This window comes from Boleophthalmus pectinirostris, unplaced genomic scaffold, assembly GCF_026225935.1.
Source record: "Boleophthalmus pectinirostris isolate CB_2022bp ecotype Guang Dong unplaced genomic scaffold, ASM2622593v1 HiC_scaffold_2826, whole genome shotgun sequence".
NCBI lineage: Eukaryota > Metazoa > Chordata > Actinopteri > Gobiiformes > Gobiidae > Boleophthalmus > Boleophthalmus pectinirostris.
The window spans coordinates 1,343,720-1,365,517 of NW_026571291.1; the positions used below are offsets into that span (position 1 = coordinate 1,343,720).

Genomic DNA, 21,798 nt, shown 5'->3' on the forward strand with positions numbered 1-21,798 from the left:
TTAAAAAATATGTCACACATATTTCTTCCATGACTCAATTAGTCAAAAACTCTTAAATTTAGGCAATAAATGTTTAAAAGAAGCTACAATACATTTACCTTGCAACACTTCACTTGTTTTTAGACTCAGTGATACAGATTTGCTTGATACTCGAGTATGTTTATCTAAAACTTAGCATCCATAAACTTCCAGCTCATGAACACTTACAAACACTTACGAACACTTACCAGAGATGTTTAATTCTAGTCTAGAGGTCGTTTATTATCTCTCTGGCAGCAGGAGACGATGGACCAGTGGACTCACTTTGTCACTGCGTCCAACAGATCAGTGTGTGGAGGCAAAACAACTTTCTCCAGCTAAACTCTGACAAGACTGAAGTCATAGTGTTTGGTCCACAGAAACAAAGGGACAGTGTCAGCATCACCTCCAGTCTCTCTCTCTAAAACCTTCAAATCAGGCAAGAAATCTCGGGGTAATAATGGACTCAGACTTGAACTTTAACAGCCACATCAAATCAATAACATCTGCAGCCTTTTACCATCTAAAAAACAGAGCAAAAATCAAAGGTTTACTGTCTAAATCAGACTTGGAGAAACTTATCCATGTGTTTGTCTCCAGTAGGTTAGATACTGTAATGTTCTGCTCACTGGTCTCTCCAAACGAGCTGTGAGACGCTGCAGAACATCCAGAACATCCAGAACATCCAGAACATCCAGAACATCCAGAACATCCAGAACATCCAGAACATCCAGAACATCCAGAACATCCAGAACATCCAGAACGCTGCAGCTCGGGTCCTGACTCGAACTAGGAAGTACGAGCACATAAGTCCTGGTCTCAGGTCTCTGCTCTGGCTCCTGTGGCTCAGAGACTTTAAAGCAGCTCTGCTTGTACAAGTGTCTCCATGGCCGAGCACCAAAGTCCATCTGTGACATGTTAGTGTCATATGAACATCTCACACTCTGAGGAGCTCAGGGACCAACTCCTGCTGGTGCCCAGAGTCACGACTAAACAAGGGGAGTCAGAGTTTCAGGTTCATGCAGCTAAAACCTGGAACAGTCTGAACATGTGAGACAGACTCTTCTGTGACGCTGTTTAAATCCAGACTCTAAACATTTCTGTTTAACTGTGCAAATAACTGAAAGGTTTTCATTCCGCACTCTTCTCTCCAATTTATGTCTCTCTTTTTTTAATTTTAATCTTCATGATTATTTATGTTTTGATTTGTTTTTATTATGATTTTAATGTATTTCTTATTCTGTAAAGCACTTTGAATTACTTTGTGTACGAATTGTGCTGTACAAATAAACTTGCCTTGCCTTATTTTAAGAGAACTTGTCAAGTAAAATGATCTTGCTGCTTGGACAATTTGGATAATTTCACTACTTTTCTGATAAATTTAAGTGTTTATATCTTAAATTTTGGCCAAACTTTGACTAGTGTAAGGGCAGAGGCACACAGACTGACCGCAGTGTCCGTGTGAGGTGTACGGGCAGAGGCAGACGTCACAGGCCACCAGCAGCTCAGGAAACACAGCTCGGATCTTCCTCACGGCGATGATGGCAGGAGTGTCCGCAGAGTCTGCTCCAGAGCCACGCTCGTCCTGGAAACACACACGCACAAACACACCCTTTCATTTAAAGTTTTACAATAATATTTATAACGAAAGACTGAATCATTGTTAACTGATTTATACTAAAATAAACTCATGGTGTTTTTTGTTTTTCTCAATTAAAATACATACTGTACCTTGACAGCCAAAATATGTCGAGATTTGATAAAAACAGGTCAGTATGTGAAACTCAAGTATAATTACACACGTGTTCAAAATTGATTGGTTCCCCTCTGGCAATGAAAGAAAAATCAACATGAAGGAACAACAATAGTCACTTCAAATAACTTGAAAACTGATAAAAGCAGTAATAAATAAACATTTACTGAAAATTGTCCAACAAAAATCACCTGTGGTTCAACTAAATTATCAGAAAAAACAAACTAATGAAACTGGCCTGGACAAAAATGATGGTACCTTTAAATTAACATTTTGGGGCAACCTCGCAATCAAATGATTTCTGTAAGTGTCAGTGAGACTTCTGCTCTGGTCAACTGGTATTTTGACCTATTTCTCGAGAGAAAACTCTTCTTGTTGTCTCAGGTTTGAAGATTCCTTCTCCAGACGCATCTTTCAGCTCCTTTCACAGATGTTCAGTAGAATTGAGATCTGGGCTCACAGAAGAACATTCCAGAACAGAAGAACACTCCAGAACAGAAGAACACTCCAGAACAGTCCAGTGTTTTGTTCTTAGTCATTCTTGTGTGTTTTTATCTGTGTGTTTTTGGGTCATTATCCTGTTGGAAGACCCATGACCTACGACTGAGTCCAAACTTTCTGATAATTGGTGACACATTTCACTCTAAAACACCTTGATAGTTTTGAGATTTCATTTTATTTTGCACAGATTCAAGACGCCCTGAGCCAGACGCAGCAAAACAGCCCCAGAACAAAACCAAACCTCCTCCGTGCTTCACAGTAGGGACAGTGTTATCAGGTTAAAGATGAAGGTCTTATTGTCTTTATCTTTAACCTGCTTGTCTGTTATTTTCTTTCTAGTCTCTGTCTGACACAGTTCTCTTCTTCTCTTCTCTGTCATGTTCACTCTGTCTCTCTTTTCTTCTCTCTTTCTCTTCTCTGTTCAGTCAGTTGTGTAGTGTTCTTGTGTCAATGCACACATGACACATGTCACATGCACTTTAACTTTAAACAGACAAACTGACTGAGGACAAGTTTGAAGAACCTGTGATGCAGATTAGAGACACTCCGAAGTTTAACATGTCCCTATTGTCTAATTATTTACAATCTTTTCTAGGACCACCATCATTTTTGTCCAGGCCAGTTTCATTAGTTTGTTTTTTTAAATTATTCTATTGAACAACAATTCAAAAACAGTGTCTGATTTTCATTGATTAATTTTTCAGTAACTTATTATTGCTTTTTCAGTGACCATTGTTGATTTTTCTTTCCTTCACCAGAGGGTACCAACAATTTTGTCCACGTCTGTATGTGATCCGTACAGACAGTTCTCTCTGTGTTCTGTACCTTCTCGACTTTGGCAGGGACCCCGAAGATGAGCACACACTTGAGGCCCTTCTGCACCAGCGGCTGCAGCAGCTCCTCCACTCGGTTCACTCCATACCTGAAAAATATGAGACAAAACACACGGACATCACCTCCTGATCAAACCAAACACATGAAACCTACACCTGCTGATGGAAAGACAAAACACGGTTGAATTTAACAGCAGCTCAGTGCAATTAAGAGTATTTTGATCAAGTCTTCTTTTCTTTTATCAGATAAAACTTCTCGTCTTTGCTTCTCTACAGCAAATCAAGTAATCCAAAGTATTCAGATTACATTACTCACTTTAAGTAATTTAATGGATTCTGTTACAAACTACATTTTGGGGTGTGTAATCTGTAATCTGTAATTTGTAATCCTTCCCAACACTGTTAATAAGCAGTAATGAGGAGTGTATTAAAGGTTGTATGGAGGATTTTTTTTAAGTTTCAATGAAAGTTTAAAATACCATTACAGAGACGCAGCAGCCTTGTAATTATGATGACCAAAAAAAAAAAAAAAAAAAGAAAAACAAGAATGAAAATCTATCAGCTGTGGACGTAGTGAGGCCAGATAAATATCAGCCAATAGAAAACGAGGCTGCCTCATTTTCTATTGGCTGTTAGGTTGTCAATCAAACTCCCTACGTTCTCTAGAGTAACTGACTCGCCAGCGTGAGGGGATTATGTGGTTTATGCAGCGATTCTTAGAGGCTTTTTAAAACTATAGCTTCCTTGCAATTCGCACAAAGTTTGTTGTGACGGCGGACGAGAATCCACGACCAGTTCGCCGCAAAAGAAAGTCAATTTTTGAGGTCGCTGAAAGAAGAAGAGAAGGGGAAAAGGAGCAAAACCAAACTGAGGTGATTCTTGGAGATTCCTTCCAGCGATGGCGCGACTGAAGCAGACAAAGTGTCTAAAAACTGATGCATCGGTCGCTAAATTATTTCTATTTCTCATGCACAACATTTGAAAAAGGACTGTCGCTGTATTTCTCTTTCCTTAAAAAAAGTGTTTGTAAATGTCTAACTAATATCAGAATAAGTTTATGGGGAATTGTATATTAATAAGGGATAAATAAACACTAATTAATGACAAATTAACCATTTACAACTATGTTAATTAGTAGTTAGATGTTAAGAAGTGCACTCTAAAATAAAGTGTTTCCAAATCATCTTCAAATCTTAAATGACTGAATTTCCCCAGTCCTAGTTGCATCATAGAGCCAAGATCATGTAGTTAATAATAGTGTTAATAGAATTTAAATGTGTCAGTCAGGATGTCACAGAATCCTCCTGCCTTTTGGACAATATCACGAGCAGATAAAGCGGCATAATAACGGTTTGTGTTATCTGCTGCCGTCCCGCCCTGTGCTGCACTGCGCCCTCACACACACAGACACACCCTCTGAAATCTGCTCACTGACACCTCAACACACACACACACACTCACACACACACTCACAAAACTCATCTCAACGTGATCAGACTAAAGATGTTTTATTTTTATACATGGTGAGCGTAATCATGCATTTGTAAAGTTACATCAGAGTAAGATCGCGTCCCCTCGTTTCGACACTTTTGAGTTCGTGAACGTCTTATGATTTGGGCTGTCAACAGGGACGTAACAATAAAATATCAGAAATATCGTGAAATATCGTATCGTCAAAGTGCTCGCAATAATATCGTGGACCATCACAATATATCGAATTACAAGCGTCTTTGCTTAAATGAAGAGTTATGGTGCAGCAACAGCTAAAAAAAGACAGAGAACTACATAGACCATGATCCTTTGCTCCATTTCAGTGCAGACGACAAGAAGAAATAACAGTTCAAACACTTTAAAGTCGTAGTTCTTTGGATTAAGTCTTGTCGAGGTATTTTAAGAAGAAAAAAGAAGCATATTAACAGTTTTTAACAGTTTTAACCTCAACAAAATATCGCAATAAACATCGTAAGGTGAGATGTATATTGTGAAAATATCGTACCAGCAGATTTGGATATTGTTAATCCCTAATTGTGAGTCTCCCCAACATATCGTGAGCTTTCCCACGATATTGCAATAAATATCGTACCGTGAGGTTGATACCGTGATGATATCGTATCGTGAGACTTTGATATCATTACCCTTGGCTGTCAATGATTAATGAGAATTATTTTGGTGCTTCACTAGTCCAGTGTTTCACAAACTGTTTTTTCTGAGGACCCATATTTTAAACATCATAAAACTTTGAAACCCAAGTCAATAGACATTATTCTTAAATCACAAAATAAAGCTGGATTTGACCATTAATGAGGATATGAAAATAAGAAAAAACACATGATATGTACAATGGAATGTATATGTTGTAATATTCTTAATAAAAAATGAATGATAAAAAAAAAACATTAATGAGGATATTTTATTGTTGACTGAGTCGCGTCTCTGAACAATTAGTATTAGTCAAGTTTTAAAGAAAAACAGTCACAGAAGCAGCAATAAAAGGATCCGTACGTCGACTGTTTGGACATTAAAACATGGCTCATTTCTTTTTCTTTTCAACATTCAATTGAAGCAGCAAGACGGGAACAAAATAGTCAATAAAATAATTACAAAAAGATTAGAAACGATACAAAACATGTCTTAACATTTGAACATTTCTAGTGAGATCGGTGGACCTGTGTGTGTTTTTGTAGCGTGTTCAGTCCAGGTGCAGGACGAGAGCGCAACACACATTTCAGGAGCAATATTCAGTCTGTTTCTGTTTCCGTTTCTGTGCTTTGTCTTCATTTTTGTGAGCAACAGAAAATCCCAATTCACACATTTATGTAGTAGTGAAAGGAATAAGCAGAGAAACAACAAGATTCTGACGAAATTCTGATCCCGAATGACGATAAAGTCACAGATCCACAGCGTCTTTGCAGAGTCAGAAGTGCATATTTCAGATCTACGTGCAGATCGTGACCCATAAAAATCTCTTGTGACCCACCTGAGGATCACAGCACTGGTCCATTTCCAGGATTCCCACTGATCACATTCCATTTTGATTCTTTTTTTTTACCAAGAGTTATATTTCCAACATTCTACACTGAGATAAAAAGCAGGTAAAGCTCTTTCGATTGTGTGAATTAAAGGAACTGTACGTGGCCTCGAGGTGCCACATCCGAGTTTGTCTCAGTCTCAGTTTCTGTTCAGGTAAAGACCGTTCAGATCAGAGAGAAGTATTTCAGGATTAAACCAACTTCAGCTTTGTTTTGAACGTTTGTGATCTCATGTCACCGTGTTTTCGCTGCGGTGGTGTGTGTGTGTGTGTATCGTGTGGTGTGTGAGTCGAGTACCTGGCCTGTCCTGGCAGACTCCCGATTGGTTCGATTGCATCTTCATTGTCTCTGTGAAAAAAACAAATGAAGTCAGTTTTAGAAAAAGAAATCAAGTTTTGCAACGTTTATCTCCGAGTATTTCACATTAGACCAGGGATCTCCAACCTTTTGCATCCAGTGAGCTACATTTAAAAAACGAAAACACCGGAGAGCGACTCATTTTAAGAAATCGCAGGAAATTGAGTGGATATAAGAGGCAAACCTTAGATGTTCTACAGTTAGACACTTTTAAAACATAAAACCACTGTCCATTTATTAGAGCACAAAGTTCAAAATCACACATTTACAATTTTAATTCATCAAATTTGAGTTATTCAGTACAATAAGTAATTCAGAAATCCTATGGCGAGCTACTTATAACGGGATGGAGAACTCCTGAGCTGCAATAGACCATTTCACTCTGTAGCCGCACCTGCCCTGTGGCACTATGATGGACGTGTGACTGACAAACCAGTCCCATCACCACCGATCCCACTCAAACTCATGTTTACTAAGCAGTAAAGTGGACAAAGTGTTGCTCCAGGATGGATGCAAATCACGAGATCAAACCAAAAGCTTTCAGGTGTAAACACAGCAGTACTGATAAAACTGATAATCCAAAACATGCATCAAGAATCTCAGACTTCTGGTCATCGCGCAATTCACACTGAGAAGGATTTTCCAGAAAAAGTGAGCATCAAACCTCCATGTTTGTTTTCCCAGTGGGATGTGTCTATTGTCAAAGTCGATCTTTTCAAGTCTTTTGAACCATATCACTTTTGTTTCTGGTTCTGATATTGTCATATTTTAGTTTTGGGATTCGGACGTCGTAATCGTGTGGTTGTTGGATCCTAACAGCGGAAAACAACTCCAGAAATGTGTTTGTGAACTTCATAAATGTAAAAGTGAATCAGATGTGTGTGACTCAAACCTCTGTTCAAACTGTTTCTCTTCCCAACGGAATTGAAAAATAGTGAAAGGTGAAGGTGATGGGCAGGATTGATCCACAGGAAGAACCAAAAAGGAAACATTTGTCTGACTAAGAAATCATCCTGAGTTTACAGAGAACATTTTGTATGTGGAGCAACAACAAAGCAAAACCCCGATCCTTCGCTCAACCTCGGTTACGAATTTAAAAAATCAACTCCAAAGTGAAAGTCTCCAACTGTTCACCAAGAAACACCTTCCACTGCAAAGAGACCAAGACGTGATGTTTCTGTAAAACCACAAGAACAAGAAAGTGCAGCTCAGTCTGTTTGTCTTCTGCTCCTCTACATTAACAAACGGGATTTTGTTTTGTCGTCGCTCCACATACAAAATGTTCTCTGTAAACTCAGGATGATTTCTTAGTCAGACAAATGTTTCCTTTTTGGTTCTTCCTGTGGATCAATCCTGCCCATCACCTTCACCTTTCACTATTTTTCAATTCCGTTGGGAAGAGAAACAGTTTGAACAGAGGTTTGAGTCACACACATCTGATTCACTTTTACATTTATGAAGTTCACAAACACATTTCTGGAGTTGTTTTCCGCTGTTAGGATCCAACAACCACACGATTACGACGTCCGAATCCCAAAACTAAAATATGACAATATCAGAACCAGAAACAAAAGTGATATGGTTCAAAAGACTTGAAAGATCGACTTTGACAATAGACACATCCCACTGGGAAAACAAACATGGAGGTTTGATGCTCACTTTTTCAGCAGATCCTTCCCAGTGTGAATTGCGCGATGACCAGAAGTCCGAGATTCGTGTCCAGAGACGGGACGGTGGTGAGATCAAATAGCCACGAGACGAGCGCACATGTGAAAAACTATTTTACGGTATTTATTTCCTTTGGCCAGCTGGCACAGGCGTGAAAGAGTTCAGCTGCACACTCGTGAACAGCTGCAGTGAAAAGTCCAGAGACGGTGAACACTCTGTCCTAGTTTTCAATATCACTTCTTATTCTGTGTTTTTTCAGACTCAATAATGTTTAAACTAAAATTACACATGAAGTCAAGATCACAAATCGTTTTTAATGTGAGGAGAGAGAAGAGCTCCTCCTCTCAGCAGCAGCACGAGGGCGACAGACAAATACAGACCAGAAGAGCAGCTCCACTTTAGTTCATTCAAATAATAAAAAGTGTATGAGACAAATACTGTTGTTTTGCATTAATTATTTTAATAATTAGTTGTGATGTATGTGTAGGGATTTACATCGCAGAATTATTCAAGAGTCATTTAGAGATTTAAAGTGTGATCATTTGTAAACTGGAATATGAAGAACAATATTACAATCATGCGTTTGTTTATATTAACAATTTAAAAGCACGAGCGCCGACTAATGCAGGGGTCTCCAACCTGTAGCTGGGGAACTACCAGCAGCTCTCCTTCCCCGTCCAAAGCGCCTGCCAAGGGATTTCGGAATTGTATATTTTGTGGTGAAGAAGTAAAATTTAGATTAAATGCCTAGTCCCATTGTACATGTACAATTTTGATGCCGACACTGTAAAAAAAATCCAATACCTGCTACATTAAAATGACTTAAATTAAGAATTTTGCTTTATTTGACTCGATTCTACTTGACAACTAAAATTATCTACCAATGGAGTAAGTGTTTTTTCACAATTCAAACTAATTTAGATTTTGTTTCTTATTTTAAGCGCAAAAAGTTGTAGTTTTTTCTTATTTTAAAGGCAGCAAGATGTGTTTTCAGATTTTAAGTACCAAAAGTCTTGTTTACGGAAGCCGAGAGGGTCACAGCAAACGCAAACGCCGCAACAAATACAAATGCGACAACACAACAAAAAAAAGCCACAACAGAAATGACCGCGGGACTCGATTTTAATGCAAACGCTGCAATAAATACAAATGCCACAACACATTTAAAAGCCACAACAGAAGTGACCGCTGGACTCTATTTTCCGACAGACAGATCAAGTGGCAAGTGAAGAACAAGAATTACATCGTGAGTCCCACGGTCACTTCCGTGGTGGCTTTTTGATGTGTTGTGGCTTTTGTATTTATTGCGGCGTTTGCATTAAAATCGAGTCCCGCGGCCATTTCCGTTGTGGCTTTTTTTGGTTGTGGCTTTTTGTTGTGTTGTCGCATTTGTATTTGTTGCGGCGTTTGCGTTTGTTGTGACCCTCTCGGCTTCCGTAGATAATTTTACTTGTCAAGAGAAATTTACTCAAGTCATGATAAAACTTTCTTAATTCAAGTCATCTTAACTTGACTAGATTTAGTTTTTGGCACTAAAGTTTGTGCATTAATAATTGGATAATGGTTCATGTTTTATCCAACTGTGCCACGTGGCTTTTATAAATAATAATAATTTCTTGTGACTGTTAAAACTAGAAGCTCTCTGGCATTTTCGTTTTGTAAAAGTAGCTCACCAGAGGAAAAAGGTTAGAGACGCCTGGACTAACAGAATCATACTGTCTTTTGAAGTAAAAAAAAAAAAAAAAGAATGAAATATTCAAAGGAACAAGACTGGACCGTTTCATTTCAGACTGAAGTTTTCCAAGAGGAGGGAGCAGAGAAACTGAGCCCTGCTTTCCCGGCTCAGCCCAAACACGAGGGACGTGAAGAAGATGAGTGACATTTGAGCACAAAAAGGCTCTCGGTCGTTCGGAGGAGGGAGGACAAATAAAACAGAAACACGCCAAGAAGAGCTTTGAGGACCGAGAGCTTCAGCGGGTGGATCCTCTTACGGTTAATGAAGGCCACTGGGCTTTGGCGGAGAGTTCACAGTGACGGGTGAGGCGAGCTTTTTACCAGGCCATTTATCCTGTCATTTTATTCTAAATGCACAGAATAAAATGTACTTAAAGATAATGACAGTAAAAACGTGTGGCCAAAATGGTGAACTGTTTCTCCCTCTCATCTCCTGAAATACAATATGTAGTAAAAATAGATCAAAATGTAAAATAAAAATACACAGTGTTGGGGAGTAACAGATTACATGTACCGGAGTTACGTAATCAGAGTACAAATTATGAGTAACTGTATTCAGTTACAGTTACTGTTTCAGTGAGTGGTAATTGGATTACAGTTACTTTGTTGAAATAAATGGATTACACAGAGGGATTTTCCTGTTTTTACATTTAGAGCTATTCCCTTTTTTTTTGGTTGGTAATTCCACTCATTGCTGGAAACTAATCCAGGTCTAAACCAGGTCTAAAACAGGTCTAAACCAGGTCTAAACCAGGTCTAAAACCAGGTCTAAAACCAGGTCTAAACCAGGTCTAAAACCAGGTCTAAACCAGGTCTAAAACCAGGTCTAAAACCAGGTCTAAAAGGTCCAGGTCTAAACCAGGTCTAAACCAGGACTAAATCAGGTCTAAACCAGGACTAAACCAGGTCTAAAACCAGGTCTAAACCAGGTCTAAACCAGGTCTAAACCAGGTCTAAAACCAGGACTAAACCAGGACTAAACCAGGTCTAAACCAGGTCTAAAACCAGGTCTAAACCAGGACTAAACCAGGACTAAACCAGGTCTAAAACCAGGTCTAAACCAGGTCTAAAACCAGGTCTAAACCAGGACTAAACCAGGTCTAAAACCAGGTCTAAAACCAGGTCTAAACAAGGACTAAACCAGGTCTAAACCAGGACTAAAACCAGGACTAAACCAGGTCTAAAACAGGATTTAACAGGACTAAATCCTGCTGTGTGAACCGTGTTTCCTCTTCTTCTATCAATAATATTTTTAATTTGTTTAAGTAAAGTTTGGGCTTTTTATTTTCTTTTATCAGACAAAACATCTTACGTGAAGATTTCCTCGTCTTTGTTTCTCTACAGCAAATCAAGTAATCCAAAGTATTCAGATTACATTACTCACTTTAAGTAAATTAATGGATTACATTACAAACTACATTTTGGGGTGTGTAATCTGTAATCTGTAGGGGATTACATTTTAAAAGTAAACTTCCCAACACTGAAAATGCGTTTATTTAATTTTTTCTGCAAATAGCTCTACAAATGTCATACATTAAAATATGATCGACTCTTGTGACCTTTTAGCCAAGTTATAAAGCAGTGACGTGTTTTGTTTCGTTCACTTATTAGTCTGTCTACATCTACAAAGCTCAAGATGCTCAGTTCCACCTTATGATGTCATGCAGTGGTCATTTTCACGTTGACAGACACTTTTTAACTTTAGTTCAGAAGAGATCGGCAATTCCAGGGGTGAAATTATCCGAATGACTCTAATGAAGATGTATAGAGTTTAAAAACACAACGCAGGACCACATGACATCACGAGGTGCAACAGAGCGTTTTCTGTTTGAGAGAAGAACTCAGTGTGAATCTGCAGGGTTTGTTTGTGTGAGTGAATAAAACAAAACACAACACAACTCGGGGTATGTTTTCGATGAGGAACTGAGGAATATGAACTTCCTGAAGTTGATCTAGGTCAGGGGTCTCCAACCTTTTTCCTCCTCTCAGCTACTTTATGTAAAAAATGCCAGAGAGCTACCGTATTTTTTGGACCATAAGTCGCACTTTTTTTCATGGTTTGGGTGTTTCCTGTGACTTATACTCCGGTGCGTCTTATATATTAAAATGTTGACAGTGAAGCGTCGAGAGGCTCTAGTCTTCTGTGTCAATATATGCTGTTCTTGGCTCTACTGCTCATGTCTCCTGCAGAAAGAGCCTCTGTCCTGCTGCAAGTCGTGAAATATTCAGACGAAAACAGTAATCGAGCAGCAGAAAGAAAGTTTGGAGTGAGAGAGAAACTTGTGAGGGACTGGAGGAAACATAACTTCACGGGAACCGGGAGGATGCACCATGAAACTTTCCTGAAGTCACTGGATGGATGGACAAAGCCTGGACTTCAGTGACACCGAAACCATCCTGTCGGGATTCAGAAAGACCAGAATAATTCTAACTGGAACTGATGCTGAGTCTGACGACAGCGACACAGAAGAGGAAGTGACGCTCTGTTTACCTCCGGAGGTCGAGGTGGAGTTGTTCAGAAGTGACACCGAGGATGAAGAATTGAATGGATTTAGTGATTTGGAGTGAGATGGAGAGTTTGTTAAACTTGTTCTGTTCTGTTGTTTATGTTATAGTTTATCTGAAGAACTGTTCATATGTGACGTTAACAGTCTGTTGTTCTCTCTTCTATTGTTTTTACTACAACTTGACTTTTGAGATGAAATGTCAGTTCCTGGTCTCTGATTTTATAAAATACATTTCCCCACAAAAGTACGACTTATATATGTTTTTTTCTTCTTCATTACACATTTTTTGGCTGGTGCGACTCATACTCCAATATGACTTATGGTCTGAAAAATACTGTACATCATTTTAACACCAGAAATTTAGTAAATATAAAAGCCATGGCAAGTGTGTAGATGAGGTACAGTAAGACCACGTTCAGACTGCACCTGAAGTGACCCAAATCAGATGTTTTGGCCCCTAAGTTCCTGTATCTGATCTTTTAATGACAGTCTGAACCACACAGATCCGATTTTTTCAAATGTGACCCAGGACACTTGGATATGTGCTCCTGAAACTGATACATATCTGATCTTTTGACATGTGACTTCAGTCTGAACGGCCAAAGTGCATTCATCCACCTACACGTTATCAACAAGACACAAATGTTCTTCTCATCATATGAAAATTGTTACTGAACTCCGTGTGACTGAAGTGAAGCACATCACCACTCACCACTCTTGGCTCCGTCTCCACATCCACACGTTCCTTTCAACGGACTGAACCACAAAACACCACGACCAAAAACCTCGTCCTTCTCCTTCTCAATCTCCTCCTTAAAACAAGTAAGTTGTTCATGTTCTGGCTCCGGTACGAGAGGAACTTTAAAATCTCCAGGTGCTCGATGCTGCGTCCATGTTTGGACAACTTCCGTAAACACAGAGACGCTCGCTGCGGTTGACGTCGTCGTGTCTCCAGTAGGGGTGTGCAAAAACATTGAAATATCGATATATCGTATCGTTTAATGTGATGATACAGTATCCATATTGTGGGCTGCTGCATCGATATATCAAAAATACTCTTGGCAATATATTTTACTAAATTATTTTGTTACAGTGCTACAGTTTTGTTACTTGTTTATGCGACACATTTGACATTTTCACAGTTTTGATGCTTTTGTTTCATATTCACTTTGCACAAGAAGTGGTTTAACAGAGACTTTTAGTATCACAGCCATGATTTAGCCTTCATTTTTACTGCACCATATCGAATCAGTTTAAAATATATCATATCGAATCGAAAGCTCACTGTACCGAAATATATATTATATCTTGACCAATGTATCGAGGTATGTATCGTATCGCCAACTTCTTAATGATACCCAGCCCTAGTCTCCAGTGTCACATGTGGGACACTTTTGGGCCGTTTAATGTTCACACTGGAGTCACATACAAGTCACATTTAACTGGAAATGTGAACGACCTCGAAAAAACATCGGATTTCACCCAAAAAATCCGAATTGAGCGTTAAGCCCTGCAGTCTGAACGTAGCCTTAGACGTCTACAGAACTTAACCCATTATCCAGTTATCAGTGCACAAAATGAGGCATCAAAATTATATGTTTACAATCAAAATAGGCATTTAATCAGTCAAATTTTTTGTTATTCAGCACAATACAACAGTCTGGTGTACTCACGTGATAAAAACGGGGTAGATGAGGTTGTCAGGCTTCAGGTCGGTGTTGCAGGTTTGCCACGAGCGCAGGGTGGGGTGGAAGTACCCGCTGTGGAGGATGGACTCCACGGGCGTCTGCATGTTCAGTCTGTGACCGCAAGAACGCACAAAAGAAACACAAAGAACCAGGGATCAAGACGGGGTTTTGATGGAAGTGTGAGACCCGAGTGCAGCCACCGGCAAACAGGAGCAGGCATGCATGAGGAGGAGACGAAGAGTCAACAAAACCCTCGCCAATTATTTAGATAACAAAATATCTGCCCTCGCACTCGAAAATACTTTTATAGTTTAGCCTGGGGATTGAGCAATAAACAATAATAACAAAGTAAACACGGCGCTTGTTCAAAATATTAAAATCTGAATTATTCATATCCATAATTTTTTTAAACCGTCAGCAACTTTTAATCATTATCGTGCCAAAAATCGCAATTATTTGGGCCATGACGATCAAAATTTCAATATCGTCCCATGAATAGTTTAAACCTCTACAAACAAAAAAAAAAAATATTACTCCTGGACGCTTGAACGTGCTTTTCAAAAACACAAGTCGCAAATCTCACAGCAGGACTTCAGTCAAAATATTTCTCAAAACAGAGTACAAAAAAGCAAACTAAAATGCTACTCAAATATTTGCACATAAAATAAGACTTCAGTACGGATAAGACTAGAAAAAAAGAAATTAAAACATGAATTAATTACACATTTTGGTCCATTTTAAGACATTAAATAACCCGTGTAGAATTATGCTCAAGTAGATTTGATTAGAGTGACCAGACGTCCCCATTTAACCATCACAGTCCCAGTTTCGAGCCCTGTGTCCCCTGTCCCTGCAGATTTATATTTATATTAAAAAAAAAACAATAATTTGTCACAGTTTTATACAAGAAATGTCCCAGGTGTCCCTATTTTGGACAAATCTGATCACAAACAACAGTAAAGAGACTCATAAACTGTCATTTGTTGAGGTAAAATACAAAAAAGCTGCTTAAAAACGACCAAAACGCAAAGAAAATGTGACTATACATTTTCAAGAATAGTCTAAGCATAACAAATTTACTTAGTTACGCACTCGTTTCCCATTTTTATTATTAATAAGCACCAAAAAAATGGGAATCGCACTACTTCTGATGTTAAGAAGAACTTTAAGGAAGAGTTTACAGAAATAAGTAACTCTACCCTCCTCTGAGGAGACGCACCATTCATCATTGTTGAAAGAAAATTAAAGTTGGAAACGTCTTAAGTCTTAGTGTCAAATTAGTACGGAGCGTGAAGTCCTTTTTGGCGAAGAATTATTTGGGCCATGACAATCGTGAGACAAAATTTCGATATCGTCCCATGCCGAGTTTAAACCTCTACAAACAAACAAAAAAAATATTACTCCTGGACGCTTGAACGCGTGCTTTTCAAAAACACAAGTTGCAAATCTCAAACCAGGACTTCAGTTAAAATATTTCTCAAGACAGCGTACAAAAAAGCATTTAAAACATGAATTAATTACACATTTCTGTTCAGTTTTAAACGTTAAATAACCCGAGCAGAATTACGCTGATGTAGGTTTTGATAAAAGTGACCAGACGTCCCTATTTAACCGTCACAGTCCCAGTTTTGAGTCCCAGCAGCTTTAAATTTTTATCCAAAACCTGTAATTTGTCGCAGTTTTATACAAGAAATGTCCCAGGTGTCCCTATTTTGGACCAATCTGATCACAACCAACAGTAAAGAGACTCTTAAAGTGACATGTGTTTAAGTAAAATACAAAAAAGCTGCTTAAAAATGACCAAAACACAAAGAAAATGTGACTACAGATTATCAAGAATAGTCTCTGCATAACAAAATTACTTAGTTACGCACTCGTTTCCCATTTTTATCATAACTAACCACTAAAAAAACGGGGATGGTAGTACTTCTGATGTTTAGAAGAACTTTTAGGAAGAGTTTACAGAAAGAAGTAACTCTACCCACCTCTGAGGACACGCACCATTCATCATTGTTGAAAGAAAATAAAAGTTGACTAAGTTTTAAGTCTTAGTGTCAAATTAGCTGGTGAAAAAGTTCAAATTCACAGCTCTGAGTTTAAAACAGAAGGCACAACTTTAGGGATCAAAAATAGCACTTCCAAAACGCCACTCCAGCCCGTCCTCGCGCGTCTGGACACTTCACTGACTGCGCGCTCGCTCCAAGGTGCCCGCGGAGAGGGACGCGACGCGCTACGGGATGACGCGAAACCAAGACTCTTAACCCGAATGAAACTGTGCGTAAAAACGAGTTTAAAGTGCGTCCTGACTCGGTGCGTGCGCTGGCAGAGGAGCTCACCTGAAGGAGAGCAGCCCGTCCTCGGACCCTGCACCCAGATTGTCCAAGAGGATCACGCTGTTCTGGGACTGACGCTTCCTCTTCCGGCCCCTGCCCACCACCGGTTCATCCACGAGTCCTGCACACACACACAGATCTATTAAAATATCACTAAATACTCTTGTGAATACTCTAAACATTTGCCTTACACGTATTTTTGCTTAAATCTTGACGCAAATGTTAAACCCGCGCTTATTTTAACGTTTACGCTTTGACACTAGTCCGGCTCTTCGCAAAGAATCGATTCAGCGGGGACTCCGAGAAGCGGCTCCCGGTGACGTACGCGCGCCACGGCTCTTTCGGCTCCCACACGGCTCCTCGTTCGCCGTCCCAGAGCCCGCGGAGCGACGGACAGGCCGTGCGTAAAAAAAAAAAAAAGCGTGCGTACCCGGTTCCGCGCCGATGTCCCCCGCGGCGGCTCCCTGCTCTCCCTCCGCCATTTGCAGCCCCGGGTGGATGGTTCGGAAGTGCCGGTGCAGGTTGGTGGTGGAGCCCGCTTTGAACGAGATGGAAGCGTGGCAGACTTTGCACTCGGCCCGGTTGTCGCCCACGTTGCTGAACTGGAGCCACACGTTGCTTCTTTTACGCGGGTCGCTCATTTTATTTTTATTTTTTTTATTTTTTCCCCCCCGTCGCTGCGTTTCTCAAGAATTGATGGGTGGTCGTTCGCGAGTCGGCTCTTCTCGGCGAACGAGAGAGGGCCCCGAACGACTCCCGACTGACGGAGCCGAATCTTTAGCACAGTTTGACGGACGTGCAAAGCGGCCAATCACGAGCGAGCGCCGGTTTAGACTGTACCATTACGCGCGGAACACAGGGGGGCATAAACACTGAAATTGGCACAGTCCAGATATAAACCGGGGTGATTACAGAGACCGGACGTCCCTGTTTACCCGGGACAGTCCCAGTCTTGAGTCCTGTGTCCCCCTGTCCCAGCAGATTTATACAAAACCACTGATTTGTCCCAGGTTTATACAAGAAATGTCCCAGGTGTCCCTATTTTTGAACTATTTAATCTAAAACAGAACTGAACTAAAACTAAACCAGGACTATCACAATTTTTGATTAATGTGATCCCTGCCGACAGTAAAGTGGAGCATAAATTGTCATTTGTTTTGGCAAAATACAGAAATCCCTGTTTGTGAATGAACATAAAGCAAAAATGCAGTGTCAGAAGTTCCTCAGATTATGGTTGACATGAGAATGCACAATGTTACTCACTCTGTTTATTTACACCAACCATCCCAGCCCTGGTGTGTCCCAGTTTAGAATTTTGAAAACGTGGTGACCCTAGTGTGGTTGAACACAGGCAGAGTTTGACTTCTGTGTTAGGGGGCAAACATTTTAATGTCAGGGCACTAGATTCAAGATTTAAAGTGTGTATTACCACAGTGAAGAATCAACTTGTCCTGTACAATGAAATTATGTCTTTACTGTCCACAGCGCTGCTCTAACCACACTGCTGTGTGTTATAACTGTGACTTTACACACAGTAGTTCTAACACTGTTACACATAATAACTCATAAATACATAGAACATAATGTTCATAAGTCTCACATAAAAACAAACTACAGAAAACATCGCACAGGTTTAGTCCTGGTCCAGTCCTGGTTTAGTCCTAGTTTAGACCTGGTTTAGACCTGGTTTAGTCCTAGTTTAGCCCTGGTTTAGTCCTGATTTAGTCCTAGTTTAGACCTGGTTTAGTAATGGTTTAGTCCTGGTTTAGTTTAAGTCCTGGTTTAGACCTGGTTTAGTCCTGGTTTAGTCCTGGTTTAGACCTGGTTTAGTCCTGATTTTGTCCTGGTTTAGACCTGGTTCAGTCCTGGTTTAGTCCTGGTTTAGTCCTGATTTAGTCCTGGTTCAGTCTTGGTTCAGTCTTGGTTTAGACCTGGTTTAGTCCTGATTTAGTCTTGGTTTAGACCTGGTTTAGTCCTGATTTAGTCCTAGTTTAGACCTGGTTTAGTCCTGATTTAGTCCTAGTTTAGACCTGGTTTAGTAATGGTTTAGTCCTGGTTTAGACCTGGTTTAATCCTGGTTTAGACCTGGTTTAGTCCTGATTTAGTCCTGATTTAGTCCTGGTTCAGTCTTGGTTCAGTCTTGGTTTAGACCTGGTTTAGTCCTGATTTAGTCCTAGTTTAGACCTGGTTTAGTCCTGATTTAGTCCTAGTTTAGACCTGGTTTAGTAATGGTTTAGTCCTGGTTTAGACCTGGTTTAATCCTGGTTTAGTCCTGATTTAGTCCTAGGTTTAGACCTGGTTTAGTCCTGATTTTAGTCCTAGTTTAGACCTGGTTTTAATGGTTTAGTCCTGGTTTAGACCTGGTTTAGTCCTGATTTTGTCCTGGTTTAGACCTGGTTCAGTCCTGGTTTAGTCCTGGTTTAGTCCTGATTTAGTCCTGTCCTGTTCAGTCTGGTTCAGTCTTGGTTCAGTCTTGGTTTAGACCTGGTTTAGTCCTGATTTAGTCTTGGTTTAGACCTGGTTTAGTCCTGATTTAGTCCTAGTTTAGACCTGGTTTATGGTTTAGTCCTGTTTAGACCTGGTTTAGTAATGGTTTAGTCCTGGTTTAGACCTGGTTTAATCCTGGTTTAGACCTGGTTTAGTCCTGGTTTAGTCCTGATTTAGTCCTGGTTTAGACCTGGTTCAGTCCTAGTTTAGACCTGGTTTAGTCCTGGTTTAGTCCTGGTTCAGTCCTGGTTTAGAGTTTGTTGACCCTGCAAACTCTGCCTTTGGTTCAACATGGAATTAAATCTTTTTGTAACATAATGTCAGAGAAATTAAAAATTAAAATTAATATTTGTAGTGTTTGTAAAGTATTAACCAAACTGTGTCCCCAGATATGAAGAAAACATGTTCAAATCAAAACCAACTTTTACTGAAAACTACAAACTAATGTTGTGCTTTAAAGACCCCGCGGTTGTCCTGAATATCACCACCTCTTACACATTCATGTTTATAATTGTATTTAGCGTAATATTTTAATCGTTTACCTGAGCCGGAGAGCTGACACACTGCAGAGGAGCTCGGGTCCCCGTCCATGATCACCTGCTCTGTGGACAAAACACCAAAACTCACATCAAAATCAGGCTCAGTCAGATTTTACAAGGTGTAATGTGACGTGTAAGATTCTCTGTGGGCAGTGGAGCAGTGTTTGTTGTTTTCAGACTGTAGAAAAAGTGCTGTCTGTGTCTGGTGATTATTCAGAAATGTCAGAGTCTAATGCTTTGCCAGCGCTTTTCGTTGTGCTGCCTCCTGGTGTATCGACCACGGAGCGTTTTTCTCGTGCTCGTGCTGTGGTATTCGTTCATAACACGGCGCCTCGTTCTCTTGAGGTGGAAGGAAGAGATCCCACACGTCATCAGTGGAGAAATGATATCATGAGTCTCTTGCACAGTGAGAGGATGAGGTTTACACTTACAGGTTCAACCACAAAATCTGAAGAAACATGACAGCCATTTTTGAAATATATGGACACATATAAAATGGGCCCCATACCTTAAAATGGTTGTGTATGTCTTTTTTTTTTTTTTTTATTTCTCACTATGTATTTATCTGTCTTTGGATTATCTGCAGTTTTTTTCATTTGTTATTATTGTTATAATGTTTATTTATTTATTATAATTTTTTATTATTATTATTTAAAAAAAATTATGTATTTTTTTTTTTTCATTTAATATATTTTTTTATTTTTTTATTTATTTAATTTTTTCTATTTATTTATTATTCTATTTATTTATAATTTTATTTTTTTTATTATTATTTTTTTTAATTTATGTTGTTGTTGTTGTTTTGGCTTTTATTTTTATTATTTATTTAATTTTAGATTTTTAGCTTTTATTATTACTATTATTATTTATGTATTTATTTATAATTTTTGATTTTTAGCTTTTATTATTACTATTATTATGAATATATTTTATTTTTATTGTATTTTTTTTTTGTTGTTGGGGTTATTTTTGAAAAAAAAAAAAAAATTGCACAAATATGATGTTTGGTATACATACTTTGTAATTTGCTATTGAAATGTATAAATAAAATTGTAAAAAGTGTCAGTGTCAGAGTGTGAAGGTTCATCCAACTCGTCCAAACCACCGAGCAGGAAACAACACTAAACTTGACTGACTGATAATGTGATAATAATTGGAGCTGCAGACGTCAGGCTCTGGTTTATGGTTCATATCTCTGTAATTACTGATCCAAAACAAACGGACACAAAGTTCATCTTTATCTCTGTCGACACAAACAAACTGATCACATTATTTTTCACATTTGTAGTAAAAAGTGTCACATTTGTCTGAACGTTTGTTTGTGAGACGCTCCATCCTCAGCGCCGTCGAACTCACTCACATTTACTCTTTTTAAACAAACTGTTCTTTTCCAGCAGCAAAACTTTTACTCCTGGTTGAGTGACGTCACTGCTGAAGTAACAGTACTATTACTCGAGTAAAAGTCGTGCTTCTTCTTCCCGCTGTGAGTGAATCTAAAGTGAGAAAAGGTTCATGTGACAAAATGTGTCTCATTTTTGTGTCTGTCAGTTTAAAAAAAACAGATTTTGTGCATCAATTTGAAGTGAATTACATTAAATTCAAATTATAAATCAAATGTTGTGACATGTCATGTGTCATTTATTCATTCGTTTTTCAAAATAAAACCAAAAATAAGGAAACGAAAAAACAACTATTTTCTTCATTATTTGTCTCCAAAACCAAAATGAAAAAAACTTTAAAACTTTTTTTTTTTTCAGTTTATGATTTTGTGTTTAAATGAAAAATGGAAAAAATGGATAATAGACTGAACCAGGACTGAACCAGGATTGAACCAGGACTGAACCAGGATTGAACCGGTCTCAGTCTCAGTCTGGTCCCGGTCTCAGTCTGATCCTGGTCTCAGTCCAAGTCCTGTTCCCGACACTCAATCCAGTTTTAGTCCAGTTTTAGTCCAGTTTTAGTCCAGTTTTAGGCCTGGTTTAGACCTGGTTTCAGTCCTGGTTTAGTCCTGGTTTAGTCCTGGTTCAGTCCTGGTTTAGTCCTGGTTCAGTCCTGGTTTAGTCCTGTTTTAGTCATGGTTTAGGCCTGGTTTAGACCTGGTTCAGTCCTGGTTTAGTCCTGGTTTAGTCCTGGTTTAGTCCTGGTTCAGTCCTGGTTTAGACCCGGTTCAGTCCAGTTTTAGTCCAGTTTTAGTCCAGTTTTAGTCCTGGTTTAGTCCTGGTTTAGTCCTGTTTTAGTCATGGTTTAGGCCTGGTTTAGACCTGGTTCAGTCCTGGTTCAATCCTGGTTCAGTCCTGGTTTAGTCCTGGTTTAGTCCTGGTTTAGTCCTGGTTTAGTCCTGGTTCAGTCCA

At 39.2% G+C, this 21,798-nt stretch overlaps 1 protein-coding gene across 4 annotated transcripts in view; it reads right to left on the minus strand.

The window, feature by feature from the left end:
- Nucleotides 1-21,798, minus strand: part of alad (aminolevulinate dehydratase) — a 42,291-nt gene that overhangs the window by 14,481 nt on the left and 6,012 nt on the right. The window contains exons 4-9 of one of the 4 annotated variants that reach the window (XM_055160013.1): nucleotides 19,451-19,510; nucleotides 16,425-16,542; nucleotides 14,074-14,199; nucleotides 6,432-6,482; nucleotides 3,098-3,194; nucleotides 1,468-1,603 (exon numbers count right to left, since the gene is read on the minus strand). In XM_055160013.1, coding sequence (XP_055015988.1) covers nucleotides 1,468-1,603; nucleotides 3,098-3,194; nucleotides 6,432-6,482; nucleotides 14,074-14,199; nucleotides 16,425-16,542; nucleotides 19,451-19,510 — 588 coding nt within the window. Of the gene's footprint in view, nucleotides 1-1,467; nucleotides 1,604-3,097; nucleotides 3,195-6,431; nucleotides 6,483-14,073; nucleotides 14,200-16,073; nucleotides 16,391-16,424; nucleotides 16,543-16,612; nucleotides 16,741-16,851; nucleotides 17,153-19,450; nucleotides 19,511-21,798 lie in introns of those variants that run through there. The other 3 variants (XM_055160014.1, XM_055160016.1, XM_055160015.1) reach the window with 3 other exon arrangements.